This window comes from Myxine glutinosa, chromosome 1 (genome assembly GCF_964187855.1).
Source record: "Myxine glutinosa chromosome 1, kmMyxGlut1.1, whole genome shotgun sequence".
NCBI classification, from domain to species: Eukaryota; Metazoa; Chordata; class Myxini; order Myxiniformes; family Myxinidae; genus Myxine; species Myxine glutinosa.
The window spans coordinates 408,813,271-408,830,357 of NC_136261.1; the positions used below are offsets into that span (position 1 = coordinate 408,813,271).

Genomic DNA, 17,087 nt, shown 5'->3' on the forward strand with positions numbered 1-17,087 from the left:
ATGATTTTCTGTCATTCTTCCGAGTGGGTTGCTTCTCCTTCCCCGTATTTTTGTTCATTTTATTGTTTTTTCACTCTCTTGAGTTGTGGGCCTTCCTCGAGTGGTATTACATTTATCATCATCATTGGAATGTCTCTTGTAAAGATACGGACATCAAGTCCGTATCTTGACGCAGAGAGCATCAAGCACCATCTTTTTATACCAGGCAACGGCAACGCACTAACGCAGACCTCGCTCGGCCCCGCCCACAGCGGCCTCGCTCGGGTCCCGCCCACAGCGGCCTCGCTCGGTCCCGCCCACAGCGGCCTCGCTCGGTCCCGCCCACAGCGGCCTCGCTCGGTCCCGCCCACAGCGACCTCGCTCGGTCCCGCCCACAGCGGACCTCGCTCGGTCCCGCCCACAGCGACCTCGCTCGGTCCCGCCCACAGCGACCTCGCTCGGTCCCGCCCACAGCGACCTCGCTCGGTCCCGCCCACAGCGACCTCGCTCGGTCCCGCCCACAGCGACCTCGCTCGGTCCCGCCCACAGCGACCTCGCTCGGCTCCCGCCCACAGCGACCTCGCTCGTCCCGCCCACAGCGACCTCGCTCGGTCCCGCCCACAGCGACCTCGCTCGGTCCCGCCCACAGCGACCTCGCTCGGTCCCGCCCACAGCGACCTCGCTCGGTCCCGCCCACAGCGACCTCGCTCGGTCCCGCCCACAGCGACCTCGCTCGGTCCCGCCCACAGCGACCTCGCTCGGTCCCGCCCACAGCGACCTCGCTCGGTCCCGCCCACAGCGACCTCGCTCGGTCCCGCCCACAGCGACCTCGCTCGGCTCCCGCCCACAGCGACCTCGCTCGGTCCCGCCCACAGCGACCTCGCTCGGTCCCGCCCACAGCGACCTCGCCCGGTCCCGCCCACAGCGACCTCGCCCGGTCCCGCCCACAGCGACCTCGCCCGGCCCCGCCCACAGCGACCTCGCCCGGCCCCCGCCCACAGCGACCTCGCTCGGTCCCTCTCACAGCGGCATCACTCCGCCCTACACGGCACCGCACTATCTATATATTATTCGTACAATGCCGGGTACTTCTGCTCGCTGAAAAAAAATCTACGTGAAACATGCTACTATCTATGCTAAATCATGCTAAATGCTAATCATGCAGAGGTACCCTGCAAAAACGCAATTGCTTTTCGCTTTGAAATACGTGCGAAGTTAATGGCGGCAACGAACATCACGTGATCGCTCTGAGCGAATCAGCGCGCTTCTCTGCTACCGGTCAGATTCTGGTCATAATATTTCGCGCTGAGGTAAAAGTATGGTAAAAAAATATTATGAAATCAATTTTTAGGTCGGCCATGTTCCTCCCAGGCTCAATGGCCATGTCTGTGCCAAATATCAAGTACGTGAGCCTCTCTGTTTAGGAGTCTACCGGTAACATCACACACACTCACACACACACACACACACACACACACACACACACACACACACACACACACACACACACACACACACACACACACACACACACAAACTGTGTTTTATATATACTAGGGCGTGCCCGTACGTGGGTGCAAAAAAACATGCGTGCAAACAACAACAACAAAAAAAAAAACTTTGAAACCACGTGGCAGTAACGACCACAGAACCCCCCCCCCTCTATTTACATGAAATGGTTTGGTCCATTCGCAAAGCCAAAGCGAACGGCTTGCGAGTACGGTAGAACCCCCCCCCCTCTATTTACATGAAATGGTTTGGTCCATTCGCAAAGCCAAAGCGAACGGCTTGCGTTACTTTTACTAATAGCTCGGTAACTACTTCTCCGATTAATATGAAACCTTGAAAAGGCACATCCTCAGGTCCCCAGCAATATACCTGGCAAGTTTCAAGTATATCGGACCCGTGGTTGTCGAGAAACAGCGGCCACAGACAAACACACAGACATACACACACACATACACACAGAGATTACTGGAATTATAGATAGATAGATATAGATATATATAGATATATATTGTTGTGGATATGAGAATGTTTTTTTTATTTTGTTGTTGTGGTAAAATGTTGTTGTAAAAGGTTGTTGTAAAATATCACCCCTCCTCCCTCCGTTTGTGGTTGTATAAAGGTCAAAGGGCGTTTCCGTAGTTAGTCCATAAAACATACATGCAGGACACGATATATCCTTTCTTTTGACAGTTATATCCTTATTATGTGTATTAGCGTAAGGCTGTGTCTTCCATTAATTGAAATACTCCATTGCACCAGTGAAAGAGAATAGATCCCCTTTCCTTCCCATCCCCAAAATCTCCATCCCATATTACATCCCCTCTCGTCATTGCCGAGCCTCGATTGCCAATATTACCTCCCCTCCAATAACCGCCATTGACCACGAGGCTCGAGTCAGGGAAGGAAGGCGTGTCTCCACCTCGTCAGAGGGGAGGAGGGGCGTGCCCGCCCGTCGTCATCCAGGGCGGAGCCCGAGGGTCGCGCGACCAACCAGGGCCGAGGTGAGCACCCCGATGGGCGTGTCCTGAACGCCGGCGGCTTAACCGCCGGAGGCGCTATAAAAAGGCGCGCACGGAAGTAAAAGGAGAGGTGGTTGGACAGTTGGTTGGTTGCACAGAGTTGGTTGCGCAGAGAGTTGGTTGCACCGTTGGTCAGGGTTGGTTGCACCGTTGGTCAGAGTTGGTTGCACAGAGTTGGTTGCGGTGAGGAGTCGGTGGTCAGAGTGAGGGACCAAGAAAGAGTGGAGGGTTTGGACCAGACGAGTGGGACAAGGCCTGGCAAGGCAAGTGGAGGCGGGAGCAGCAGCGACACCCGGCAGCCGCTTGGGGCCTGGGCGGCGGTTTGGAGCAGGGCCGAAAAGGAACGGCGGCTGCTAAACGCGCCGATCGTGCTGCATGACCCCCCTTGGACTTCCCTCTCCCTCCAGCCATCCACATCCTGCGATTCCTGCAATTCCCCGCGTGAGTCAGTGTCTTTTGTTTGTTCTGTCATGGGATAAGTTAAGCCTGTAGATAAGCTAGTATTTGCACTGTGTCACCTGCGTCTTATGTGTTGTAAATAAACTTGATTGCTCCTTTTTGCTTGTGTGTGTAAATAATAAACCCCATTACTCGTCTGTACGTCTTCTCGTTTTAATTCCTTTTCCTCTTGCATTGCGTCGTTTTTGTCTTTTCCCTCATTGAGCAGCTACGGTGCGATACGGCCAAAGTTCTGGGTGAATCGGGTGAGTTTTGTTAGGTCGCGGTCTTACACCACCGCTCGGTCTATAACATCTAACCGCGATCTATAACAATATATATATACACACATACATCATACATACAGTCGGACCCCGCTGTATATGTATATACAATGTATATGTATGTATGTATATATGTGTGTGTATATATATATTATATATACACACATACATATATATATATATATATATATATATATATATATATATATATATATATATATATATATATATATATTGTATATACATACAGTATATATACATATACACATATATATGTACATATATATATGTATATACACACACACACACACACACACACACACACACACACACACACACACACACACACACACACACACACACACACACACACACACACACACACACACACACACACACACACACACACACACGGACCCCGCTATTCGCGGGTTCCTCGTATTCGCGGGTTCCGCGGATTCCACGTATTCACGGTTCATAATTTGTGACCTGCTTTTCCATTCATGGCCCGATGTGCCATGTATTTGCGGTTTTTCTCTCGTGCAATTTTTTCTTTTTTCACGAGCATGACATTTATAAAACCCATCTTTCACCAGTCAAGCACACATAAAGCAGCAGGACATATGCAAAAAACATCTTCTAGAAGGAGCGAGGATGACCTGCTTTCTACATTCGAAGCGCTGTGCTTTTTCATGGCTCTCGCGAGATATCCCGTCATTCACACTGTGAACACAGCTTCACGTGATATCCTGCCGCCGTTCACACGTATCAGTTCCTTGCTTCTCGGGAATGCCATGAGATCTCAGAGATCGATTGACGACCTGTCGGGCCACGGACTAAATCCTGATGACGGATTCAGATCCAGTGAAGTTGTGGTGCATAGCACCAGGAACCATTGCATCACAGGGAGGGATGGGGTGGGTCTGTGAGCCGCACAACTGTCTTTGGACTCGGTGGTGCTTGGCGCTCGGAATGGAGCTTGGTGACCCTACTGTGACCAGCGACACTGCCTATATACACACATATCTACTATATGAAACAGTGTCGGTTTCTGTCTTGTACAAATACTTTTCCTAGACAGCTTCAAATTTGTACAGATGTGTTAATTAAGCAACTAACATGCCAGCATGCTTAGGGTCATGTATAAACATGCTGCACAGGCCTGGTTGCCTATAATTATAGAAAGAATGGCTGCAAGAGGAGACCACCCCTCCCAATGCCACCATCCACAGAGCACGTGTGGGCACCTAATGGTTTGATGACATATGGATAACAGTGTCATGCTCATGGCCTTCTTGGTCACCAAATGTGAACCCAATCGAGCATTTATGCGATATTCTGGAACAACGCCTGAGACAGCGTTTTCCACCTCGATTGAGCAGGTGAGAGTTGATCGACTTTCTCGTGGAAGAATGGTGCCGCATCCCTCCTGCAGAATTCCAGACGCTGGTGGCCACACGTCGTGGCCCAACACCTCATTAAGTGACTTTCCATTGGTGTCTCCATTGTTTTGGCCACTACCTGTATAAATACAATAAGCTAACGCTGTTTCGCGTCTCCACAGCCTTCAGCCAATGGACGGTACATGGACGCCTAAGAAGGGGGCCCCCCCATGAAGAACTCGCGTCAAGTTCGCAGTCCTGCCTGTGAAGCCATGGGATATCATCCACCATCCCAGGCCATCGTTCAAAATAGGCTGTTGCATAACGAAGCCACTCTAAATGATCCGAGGCATCCGCTTACCTTTTGGCGGCAAATGGTCATCAATGTGCTTTACTGAGTATTACCTAACACGAGTCAACATTGGCCAAATAGATAGTAAACTGAATTTGAACCTGCGTAACTCGCACAATGAGCAGTTTGGTTCAGATGAGAACACTAAAGACTGCACAGGCCTACCCAATTGTCAATAGTAAATTGCATGAACAGGTCGCATTGAACCAATCGACGGTAACTCACATTCAGGATGTGCAGTTTGGGCCGCAAGGGCTTGTCGTGACGCGAGTGGCTTCGTGCCGTCCGTCGGTGCTGCTTCCGCTCCCCTCGAGCGGCGTGCTGTCCCAGAGACGTCATCCCTTCGTTCTCACTCATCTCCTTTCCCGATGCAGCATCGGAGTAAGTGCTATCAGCAAGCAAACACAAACGATAAAACAAAATAAATAAATAATGCAGAAAAAAATAAGGTGGGAATGCAGTCTTGCATCACGCAATGGATCTCAATATTCCAGCTCCTCCGGCAGAGTGGAGTGGAAAAGAAAGAGAAAGACCATCTACCTGTCAAATGAGCACCCGTATGGCTGCGGATAATCGGAAGCACCGCCATGTGCAACAGGCTGCAAAAGGAACAGCGGTAAGAAAATGCTCACAAAACTTAAATCAAGTGGCACAGCGATGAGAGGCAATCAACATACGGACTAGGTGCAAACATTAGATCCCGATGAGGCTGGCCAGGTTTTGCGATTCAGAAAAGTTTTGTGTTGAACGTCACAAGGAAAGTACACGTGGACAGATACAGAGGCAGCATGAAAACGTGACGCTCCCAAGGCCAAGAGGCACAAAAAAAGCCAAAACCCACTGGCATCATGGCAAGGCCAGCAACAGCCATTTTGATGATCTAATTCAATACCAGGTTGTTATTTTGGGAGGGGGGGCTGGGATGCAAAATTTTACATTGCACAAAATTTTACATTGCACAAACTTTTACATTGCACAAAATTTTACATTGCACAAAATTTTACATTGCACAAAATTTTACATTGCACAAACTTTTACATTGCACAAAATTTTACATTGCACTAACTTTTACATTGCACAAAATTTTACATTGCACAAAATTTTACATTGCACAAACTTTTACATTGCACAAAATTTTACATTGCACAAACTTTTACATTGCACAAACTTTTACATTGCACAAAATTTTACATTGCACAAAATTTTACATTGCACAAACTTTTACATTGCACAAAATTTTACATTGCACAAACTTTTACATTGCACATCAGAACACCTATTGGCTACACCACAACCATCCGGCACCTTTTCCAGCTGATGCTGTTGCTGTTGGGGTTGCGGTTGCGGTTGCGGTTGCTGGGCTGAGGCCTGGTTCTGGGTGACCTGGGGGTTCTGCACCTGCAGACAGCGAAAAAAAATCCGGTCGATTGGGGAGCGCCCTTTGTCTCTGTCTCCGCAGCCTTCAGCCGACGGACGATACGTGGACGTCTAAGAAGTGTGCCGCCAGCGAGAGCTCGCGTCAAGTTCGCAGTCCTGCCTGTGAAACCATGCGATATCACCCATCAAAGGCCGCCGTTCAAAATAGCCCGTTGCAAAACCGAGCCGCACTAAACGATCCGAGGTATCCACTTACCTTTTGGCGGTAACAACAACCAAAAAAAAAAAAGCAACAAAGTCTAAAGCTTTGGTCAAAATTGCCATCGACTCACGGAGCAATAGGCGGCGGGGAACGTGCTCCAGACAAAGGGCAATAAACCTTGGAAAGCCGAGAACAAAAATGAAAAGGATCTACCTGGAAGGCATACGTTGCTTTGACGTAATAAACTCCGTGCTACAAGGAACAGAAGAAACGAGAGATAAAACCAGATACCAGGTATCGGCTGAGGACGTGGTGAGTGCTTCGGGCATGGCGTCAAAACAAATTACCAAATTGATAACTCTTAACCACCTTATAACCAACACGGGCATGTCTTTAATTTCCATCCTGTAAACAAGCAATATCTGTTGACGTTATACACCAGGGAGTAGGCTTGGTGTATACACGTTATACACCAGGTTTGGGGGTCAAAGAAGACAAATAAAGTCGAATACGGTCGAGAGATAAAGCTCTGAGGAGGAAGAAGCACTGCGCGTAAATATACTGGAATGTAAATAGTCAATGGATAAAGGTATGGGCAAAGGAAATAAATAAACGGTCTTCCTGCACAAAGAGTGATGGAAACAGGCAAGGTGGTGTAAAAGCACCGATTGGTGCTCTAACCCGCTGATGCCCTTTCGCTTCAGCTCCTCCACGAGCCTCGACGCTGTATAGGAAATAATAAGATGGATTCGCACGGCTTCATGTCCGAGTCGCATTTCATTCAAGGTTTCGTCGAGACGGCATCGAGGCAAGTCTGTGTTGTCCAATGTTACCTGAGAACTCCCCACGGGACCTTGTGCGATTTGGTGCTGTTGATGGGAGACTGGCACGGAGGATACAGGAAGGGCCTGCATGGTGAAGATGACAAAACAACAATATCACAATGATGCACAACTTCAAATACCTGGAAGTTAATATTGAACACCATTCACGTGCCCCAACAGAGTGCAAGGTTGGGGGCGGGGGATAGGAGGTGGGGGTGGGGGAAAGGAGGTGGGGGCGGGGGAAAGGAGGTGGGGGCGGGGGATAGAAGGTGGGGGCGGGGGAAAGGAGGTGGGGGCGGGGGAAAGGAGGTGGGGGCGGGGGAAAGGAGGTGGGGGCGGGGGAAAGGAGGTGGGGGTGGGGGAAAGGAGGTGGGGGCAGGGGAAAGGAGGTGGGGGCAGGGGAAAGGAGGTGGGGGCAGGGGAAAGGAGGTGGGGGCAGGGGAAAGGAGGTGGGGGCAGGGGAAAGGAGGTGGGGGCAGGGGAAAGGAGGTGGGGGCAGGGGAAAGGAGGTGGGGGCGGGGAAGAGGGTGGGAGCGGGGGAAGGGGGTGGGGGCGGGGGAAAGGAGGTGGGGGCGGGGGAAAGGAGGTGGGGGCGGGGGAAAGGAGGTGGGGCGGGGGATAGCAGGTGGGGCGGGGGATAGCAGGTGGGGCGGGGGATAGCAGGTGGGGCGGGGGATAGCAGGTGGGGCGGGGGATAGCAGGTGGGGCGGGGGATAGCAGGTGGGTCGGGGGATAGCAGGTGGGTCGGGGGATAGCAGGTGGGTCGGGGGATAGCAGGTGGGTCGGGGGATAGCAGGTGGGTCGGGGGATAGCAGGTGGGTCGGGGGATAGCAGGTGGGTCGGGGGATAGCAGGTGGGTCGGGGGAAAGGAAGTGAGGGCGGGGATAAGACGTGAGGGCGGGGATAAGAGGTGAGGGCGGGGACAAGAGGTGAGGGCGGGGATAAGAGGTGAGGGCGGGGGATAGAAGGTGGGGGCGGGGGAAAGGAGGAGGGGGCGGGGGATAGGAGGTGAGGGCGGGGATAAGAGGTGAGGGCGGGGATAAGAGGTGAGGGCGGGGATTAGAGGTGAGGGCGGGGATAAGAGGTGAGGGCGGGGATAAGAGGTGGGCGTGCAGCAGTGGATGGGAGGGAGACGGGATATTGCATTTTGAAATTAAAGTCTGCGCTGCACAGCCATGAAGGCCAGCAGGGTACAATGCACACATACGGCAGGAAGTGGAGTTTGCTGTGACGAGCTCACAGACGAAGAGAGCTGCACCCATGATGATCCATTCTCCAGCTGAAGAATCCCGGTAGATATCTCTTGTGGGTTTGTGTACGGCTGATGTATGTACGGCTCCCCATGTTGCCCAACAGTCACACCGGTTGGCTCCAGCTCAACTACGCACATAGTGACCACAGCGGTTAGGGGTGCATATATGCCACAAAACCAAACCAAACATTAGGACAGTGACGGAACCTGTCAACTACCAATCACATTCAACAACTTCCCACCTGTGTGACGCCAGGTCCCATCGCCATCACCCTCCCTCTCCGGCTGGGAATTGACGGGCACAGAAACGCTGCCAGATGACGAGTTCTTGCTCGAAACAATGACGTACATCTGCGTTTCGTTCATGGGGACCGAAGACAATGGCAGCTGCCCTTGTTCCTGCCTTTGTGCCTGAATCGCGTTCAGAGCTTGCTTCACAGCCTCGGGCTCCAAGAAGGCCTGTGAGTTCCCCTGCGCAGCAGACATATGAGTTTGTGTCGAAGGTGGCTGAGGCTGGTAGCCACCCTGACCCGCCATTTGCACCAAGGACACGTCGACGAGCACAGGGGCTTGAGGATGCGCCATCACCATTTGGACAGGCATTTGGGGTTGTTGTACGTTCGGCATCCTCTGAGGCTGGTTGGACGAGAGAGTTTGCGACGGAGTCCGGTTGTGTGACGTCATCTGAGCAGACTGGATCAGACCAGGCACTTGAGCCAAAGTCTTACTTTGGCCGCAATCGCCTCGTGCGAGCCGCATCTCCTCACTGCGCCTTCTGATCATTGCCACCCTGTCTCGCATGGCTTTGGCCACCACCTTCACGTCACTCTCATGAATAAAGCCAGAGCTAACCTGCACAGAGCACAAGTCACAAAATACCAGCTTCAGTCACTCAAGTATTAGAAAGAGGATAGGTTGATGTAAAGTTGCGCAAGACAAAATGGTCCCTACCATCTCCTGCACGACATTCTCAGAAACATCTCGTTCCAGGTCAAAGCTGAACTCAATGGCCTCGTTGTCTTTGTGCTTCCCCTTCAGCTTTTTGGGATCCTCCACCCGCAGCCACAGGTTCAGCACAGTCTTCGAGCCGTCGTTCTCCTCCGCAAGCTCTACCCGCACAGAAGGATCTTCGGCAAAGAATGCGTGGCCCAGAAGGTCTTTGATGGAGTATCTGTTTTGTGTCAGAACATGGTGGCAATCATGACAGACAAAACAATATATAACAAGAAAGAGCAATCAGAAATTGCAGACCTTCGCCAGGACGTTTTATAGTGTTTTAAAGGCTATCGGACAAACAAAACAGGCATTTTAAACAACAGGCAAAATTAAATTTGTGTTAAAACAAATATGGTGGCCGAATGACGTGACCGATGAAATCATTATTTTTTTTCCCTCCACCAATTTATCCCAAGATGATGCTCAAGAAATTTCATCTTGATCGGATGAAATTTTGTACTTGTCGAATTATGACGTCATAATGGAGGAACCTATGACGTCATCATTAACATATGTTATTCCCCATGGAGAGTTCTTTATAATGCGCCGTCTTTTTTCTGTGCAGCGCTTTCAGAGATATAGAGGTGCAAAGTTGTTCGGTTTTTCCAAGGTGGCGCCCGTATCACGTGACCTATGCCGTCATAATTATCAATAAAAAATTATACAGGAAGTGAAATTGGTGAAAATTTCCTGTCAATCAGACCACCGGTTGCAGAGAAAATCATATTTATTCTGTGCGGAAGAGCAAACAGACAGACAGACAAAGGGACTCAAATGGAATACCCTCTCCTCTAGCGAGGGCAACTAGAACGGCACTTGGTAGAGCACATACCTCCGCCTTGCTGAACAGTATACCTTTTGAATCATACCTATAGACCGGATATGCAACTAGACCAGTAGTCCATCACACAACAAAATGTAATTGGCTTTTTCTTGTCACATACCCCTCTTCCCCCAAGTTTTGTCATAATCCATCCACAACAATGAGATATCCTGCTATATATCGTTTTTGATCCCATCTCTCAATGACGAAGAATCACGAAAAAAATTGTGCATCCGGCCAAAATCCAACTGGATCTGGATCTTCACCAAAATCCAACTGGATCTGGATCCGGATCTTCACCGAAATCCAACCGGATCCGGATCTTCAACAAAATCCAACCGGATCTCGATCTTAAACAAAATCCAACCGGATCCGGATCTTCAACAAAATCCAACCGGATCTCGATCTTCAACAAAATCCAACCGGATCTGGATCTTCAACAAAATCCAACCGGATCTGAATCTTCAACAAAATCCAACCGGATCTGGATCTTCAACAAAATCCAACCGGATCTGGATCTTCAACAAAATCCAACCGGATCTGGATCTTCAACAAAATCCAACCGGATCTGGATCTTCAACAAAATCCAACCGGATCTGGATCTTCAACAAAATCCAACCGGATCTGGATCTTCCCCAAAATCCTACAGGATGTGGATCTTCACCAAAATCCAATCAATTTGTCGTTGTCACACACCCAAACCTGTCCACCAAGTTTCGTCAAAATCCATCCACAACCTTTTTAGATATCCTGCTCACTAACAAACAGACAAACAGGGAGGGGTGAAAACATAACCTCCGCCCGCCTTCGGTGGCGTAGGTAATAAAATAATTAACTAGATCAAAACAGGCAAATTTTGGCGAACAGAAACCAACCTTCCCCTCACTGGATGTACGACACTAATTAATTTAGACCCGGTTTTGGCTTAATGGTTAAGGTGGCTGGCTGGCTTAATTTCCTAGGGTATTGAGTTTGAGACCCTGTCATGACGTTGAAATAACACCAATTGGGTTGACTCAGCCCGTCATCCTTCCGAGGTCAGCAAAATGAGTACCAGCTTACTGGTAACGGGGGCTCTGCATTACTGGCACGGCCGCGCTTCCAGAAAGTGATGGAGCTAGCAGCCACGGGCTGCAAACAAAACAACAACAACAACAACAACAACAACAACAACAACCAGGAAATTTAATAATTAACATGAGGAGATCCGAACCCCAACTTCCGTCCACAAGCAGAGGCCACCGTCTGCCACGGGGTCCATCCACTCCAATATGCAAAGACACCTTCCTTCGATGTCGCGTGCTACTGAGAGCATCAAATCGGGTTTACCATACTTTTCAGCATACAAGTCGACGTGGACTAATGTACAAGTTGAATTGGCTAATTCCCCCATTTTTCTTTCCTTCATTCATAGACGAGTCGATTTGGAGTACAAGACGAAGTGAGATCAACTACAGTAGAGTAGAACCGTCAGTCAGAACAGGTGTTAATTCCTCCCTGACACCTGAAGTAGGTACCGATTACTTCCAGTCATAAATATCAATGAGCTGTTTTGTGCATACTATATGAACAACTTTGCGGGAGACCTTTGGGAAACATTAGGGATGTAAATCGATGTTCAACATGTTTATTATCATATAGAGCTAGAGTATTTAAAACAAGAGCGAGAATTGCTTTGCAACTTTGAGAAAAACTTTTTCCCCTACTGGGACCACAAATGTTTTTTGATTTTTTAACAACTTTTTTTAAATTGATGAAACACCCTGAAACTCGAACTTGATCTGTAACTTATGATAATAAAGCCAGGTAGCAAGCAAGCTTCAGCTTAATATGTTAAAGGGTACAGAAAAAAAACCAGAGCAATGCGGCCATCCCCAATATGCCTCCGCATAGTCCCTACCCGTGACAATGGGTAGATGCCCTCGGTCACTGTCCTAAAAATAAACAAGTTTGATTCGAATCCCTTGAGCTGTTCTCAAGTATCACATTTTTACCAGACACGACAGGCTTAATATTGATTGGTGAAGCGGTTTGGGAGAAGGTGGTTTTTCAAATATCGCCTTTCAAGCTAATATGGCTGCCAAACCAAGTGACATATTACAATCAAAAATGTACACTCTGCATATGTATGAGGAAGGGGATCACGTTTGTGAAGTTTAGTGTTGATCAGATAAGGTTCGTTTTTCTATCCAATATGGCTGCCAAAACCATGTGACCGACATCATAATCATGACACGCAAAGTTTTGAGTCGATCGATTTGGGAGATTTTTTTTAGGGTTTTAGGTTAAATCCAATATGGCTGCCAAACCATGTGACCGATGATGTCATACATTTTTTATTTCAATACAAATGGGTCATAGATCATATGCATGCAATTTCAGATTTTTAGGATAAGGTATTTGATTAAAACATTTTTTGGCTGGTATACCACCTCACCTATGTCTTTTGTGTTCATGTCTTCACCTGTCTTATGTTTTTTGGCTAACCCCCGCACTTGCAGGGAAAATGGCCTTAAAATGCCTGTTGTTGTTGTTGTTGTTGTGTATACCACTTCACCTATGTCATTATTATCATGTTTATACCACTTCACATCACTTGACAATGTGCCAGGTTTCAAATTATTCCATTCATCGGTTTCCGAGAATTTTTTAAAATTATTATTTGCGTTTAATCCAAGATGGCTGCCATACCACGTGACCTATGACGTCACAATCGTCATCAAAACATTCTGCCTAAGGGTCGCTCCTGCCATGAAAGTTTCGTCTCAACTGACCATGTAGTTGCTGAGATAAACGTGTTTTAGCTCATATGGACGGTGTACGTACGGACAGACAACCCGAAAACAATGCCTCCAGCCACCTTCGGGGACGGAGGCACGAAAAAAAGTCTGGAAAACCACAGGTGGGACTGATCAGACGGACAGATGCTCTGTCCTTTGGAATATCAAATGTCAACGGCACCTCGTCCTACATGTTGATCACGTCCGACATATCAAATGAAGATCCGGGAGGACCGTTTGGATACCGATTTGTGGATGTTGGCCAACCTCACCTGCGAAACTTTTTGAACGCCCAAATCAGGTGCGATTTGTTTGGCCTGTAGTCTCGGCTGCAGTTTTAAATCCTCGGCAAGCGGCACAGAGTCAACACATGTTCAACTTGTTCTCAAGGTTTGTCCACCTGGCTTTGCAGCCGCGATTAGCCTTATTGGTTTGATTGGTGGTCCTGAGAACAGTTCTCCCTGATGGCGCATTTCCTGTGTGCAGCCATATCCCCGCCATTTTCTTCGGCGAACTTAACCTCCGACTGAAAAGCTGCCGTGTACGACGTGCGTGACTTTACGGGAGGCATTTTGAGACGACGTAGTGAGGATGGACAAATCTCCGAAAATGGCGGTCGCGATGGTGATGTGTCTATTCGGTGCATTTCGCTTATGGAAACGGGGCACAACTCACCGGTGCTGTTTGCTCTGCCGAATGCAACCTTCGATGATGTCCTTCACTTCGGGAAAGGCCACCTTAACGAAGCTGGCTGGTTTGACACCCTGCACAACGGTGGTACATCGTTAGGAGTGCTCACACAATCACAAACACTTCCAATGAGGTAAACTTAAAGGAAACAAAGTTCACATGGACCAAGCAACATACGAATCAATGGCATTCCAAAGTTTTCATTGCAGGAGTTGCACTTTTACATCAAATGTCATCAAGGGCGTGGACAGGATAGCTCACGGGTAGCGAACTCAACCTTGAGTTGTCCAATCAGAGTAAAATTTCCAATTTGCATGCAAGCCGCCACCCTGGTGCTTCACATCGAGTGCGCTTCTGGGTGGGACATTAAGCCAGGTATAACGCCTACCCAATGTTGGACGTTTGCTCGTGGCCATCATGAAATGTATTTCGTGAAAGTATGCCGCTGTGTGCCCACAGTCCCTCCAACCTTTAGGGTAGTGTCGTTACCGGCTATACGTAAATAAATAAACTAGAACAACACTTAGTAGAGAGCTTACCACCGCCTGGTTGGCCATATCACTCAATGGTGAAGAATCACTTTTAAAATTCTACTAGCTGAATCCATATTCCGAACTTCACCAAAATTGAATCGATTCTTCCTTGTCACACACACAACCGGTCCAACAAGTTTCGTCCAAATCCATCCATAACTTTTTGAGATATCCTGCTATGTATACGTAGTGTGTTCAAAAAGTATCCGACCTTTGTTCATAAAAGATACTCGCATCCAGATAAAAATTTTTTTATAATAATCTCGTTCAAAGTAGTCCCCTTGGGCTGCCACACACTTCTCCCAACGGTTCTGCCACTGTCGGAAGCAGCGCTGGAACGCCTCTTTTGGAATGGCGCGCAGCTGGTCCGTCGCATTCCGCATGATGTCTTCTCTGGAGTCGAAGAAGACGGTCAGCATGACTTTGACATTGCTGCGGACCTGCCTTGCTTTTTTTGGCCTCGGGGATGTTGGATGCTTCCATTGTGATGACTGCAACTTGGTTTCTGGGTCGTACCCATAAACCCAGGACTCATCGCCAGTGATCACTGTGTTGAGGAAGCTGGGATCGCTGTTCACAGTCTCCAGCATGTCCTGTGCGATCTCCAAACTGAGTTGCTTCTGCTCAATCGTTAGCAGCTTTGGTACGAACTTCGCTGAGATCCTCCTGAAGCCCAAATCCTCCTTCATAATGGAATGAACGGTGTTGAATCTTGCGGATCGTTTCCACTTGGGAATCGCCAAGCTTTACACAAAATTTGATGCAGTAGCGTTGTTCAAGTTTTTCCGTCATTTTGTCAAAAACGAAAATCCGACGGCGCTCACTTACATGTCCTCACTCATCGGCGGTCTGCCGTCGAATGACAGCTTCTGCAGGTGGAAAAAAATTCATGCGTGCGCATTAGGATCGCCTACATACGTGCACCAATCAACGCCTCCCTAGCTTCTTTTTTTTTTTACGCACGAAAAATAAAGGTCAGATACTTTTTGAACACAGTAGTAGTTTTTGCCCCGATCTCCCAATGGCGAAGAATCACTAAAAAAAAAAATCCTAATGTCCATCCACCTTTGGTGGCGAAGGTAATAAATAAATTATAAATAAATAAACAAATAAATATAAATAAATAAACAAACAAACAAAAACCAAACAAAAAGAAGGCTTCCGGGACTCGCCGGGTGGTTCAAGGGAGTTAAACTAAAGGGAGCGAGGAAGTCCCCACTCGGTACAAGGTAGACAGACACCCAAGCGCTCACTCACATTAGTGACGCGCCGGTATATCTGCGCTGCATTCTGGCACTCGGAGTACGGGTATTCGGACGTAGCCATTTCCAACATGCACATGCCGAAGGCGTACACGTCCACGGATTCGTCGTAGTGCTCCTCGTACATCTCGGGCGCCATGAACTCAGGAGTGCCTAAAAGAGCGCACAATCACAGAGATGGACAATTTTTTGGAGGCAAAAACAAGCAGCAGCGAAACAAGGAAAGCAGCACAAAACCAATGAAAGGAATTTTATAAAGGACCATGTGACATTCCGCCATCATGGATGCCATTCATACCACGACACGCTCTTTGTGAGTGAAAATGACATTTAATGTTACACCTTTGAGAAATCTATGGATTTTTAGTGAACAGTGTCTGGCACACGCGAGTCAGTATCAACACTGCCTGGTCTTAACCACGTGACGTATCGGACACATGCTGCAAACGCATGCCCACAAAATTTGTGTTACCCCACACACGCACGAAGCAAAAAAGTGGGGTGAAGCAATTGGTCGATTTGGTCTCAATATCTATCTGTCTACAAACGTCAGTTTATGATAAAGGAACAACTTAATTTCAATTGAATTTATATAGATCTTGAACGTGAATCGGAAAGCAAATGTGTAGTTTTACAGTAGGGGGATGGTGGGAGTTACCTGAGGAAGCAACAGTCGCAGACTAAACTATAAGCAGGTATTTTGAAATAGTTACATAAAGGATACCTTTGCACAAAGGTGAGTCTGTCATTGGCCGCCATGTTTCGTTTCAAGGACATCTCGAGCAGGACGAACAAAGTTACGCTGCTTCAGGTTTGCTTATTCGTTCATCCAGTCCGAATAACATGGGCCTTGTTGATTGGATCACGGCTTAAATTACAATGTCGTGGCCAAAAATATTGGCACCCTTGCACTTTTTTCAAATGACACAATTTTCTCTAAAAATCATATTAAAATACAACATTTGTGTCTGGCTGTCTGATGAATTTTTGATGCCAATACATTTTGTCGTTACTTATCCAATCTGAACCAAACTTGACAGGAGGACAAAGGGTTACACAATGAAGGTTGTAGTGCATTCATTTGCCCCCACCCCCCCTCCCCTCCCCGAGCGTGTTTGCCCACCATTGCAGTCAATGGGGTTGCACGTTAAGGTGTATATAAATGTTAAATTAGCTTTATCGTGGTGTTTGTCCAAAGAAAAAGATTTATAGTGGCGTTTTTCCAAAGACACTTTTAATAACAAAATTAATGATAATCGCATATTGTTAATGTTATTACAAACCAATATTAATACTAATAATGTCCCACTTCCCCAAAGCATTTTTCCTCAGTGATAACATGTATAAATAACTTATAGTTACGAGCAACGGTACCCGCCCTATGG

At 48.0% G+C, this 17,087-nt stretch overlaps 1 protein-coding gene across 6 annotated transcripts in view; it reads right to left on the reverse strand.

The window, feature by feature from the left end:
- Positions 1–17,087, reverse strand: part of LOC137416052 (uncharacterized) — a 97,704-nt gene that overhangs the window by 31,203 nt on the left and 49,414 nt on the right. For all 6 annotated transcript variants that reach the window (XM_078770480.1, XM_078770479.1, XM_078770478.1 and 3 more), the window contains exons 5-13: positions 15,698–15,855; positions 13,893–13,981; positions 9,570–9,789; positions 8,861–9,470; positions 8,574–8,746; positions 7,376–7,450; positions 6,269–6,361; positions 5,504–5,562; positions 5,189–5,351 (exon numbers count right to left, since the gene is read on the reverse strand). In XM_078770480.1, the coding sequence (XP_078626606.1) occupies positions 5,189–5,351; positions 5,504–5,562; positions 6,269–6,361; positions 7,376–7,450; positions 8,574–8,746; positions 8,861–9,470; positions 9,570–9,789; positions 13,893–13,981; positions 15,698–15,855 (1,640 nt within the window). The remainder of the gene's footprint in view (positions 1–5,188; positions 5,352–5,503; positions 5,563–6,268; positions 6,362–7,375; positions 7,451–8,573; positions 8,747–8,860; positions 9,471–9,569; positions 9,790–13,892; positions 13,982–15,697; positions 15,856–17,087) is intronic.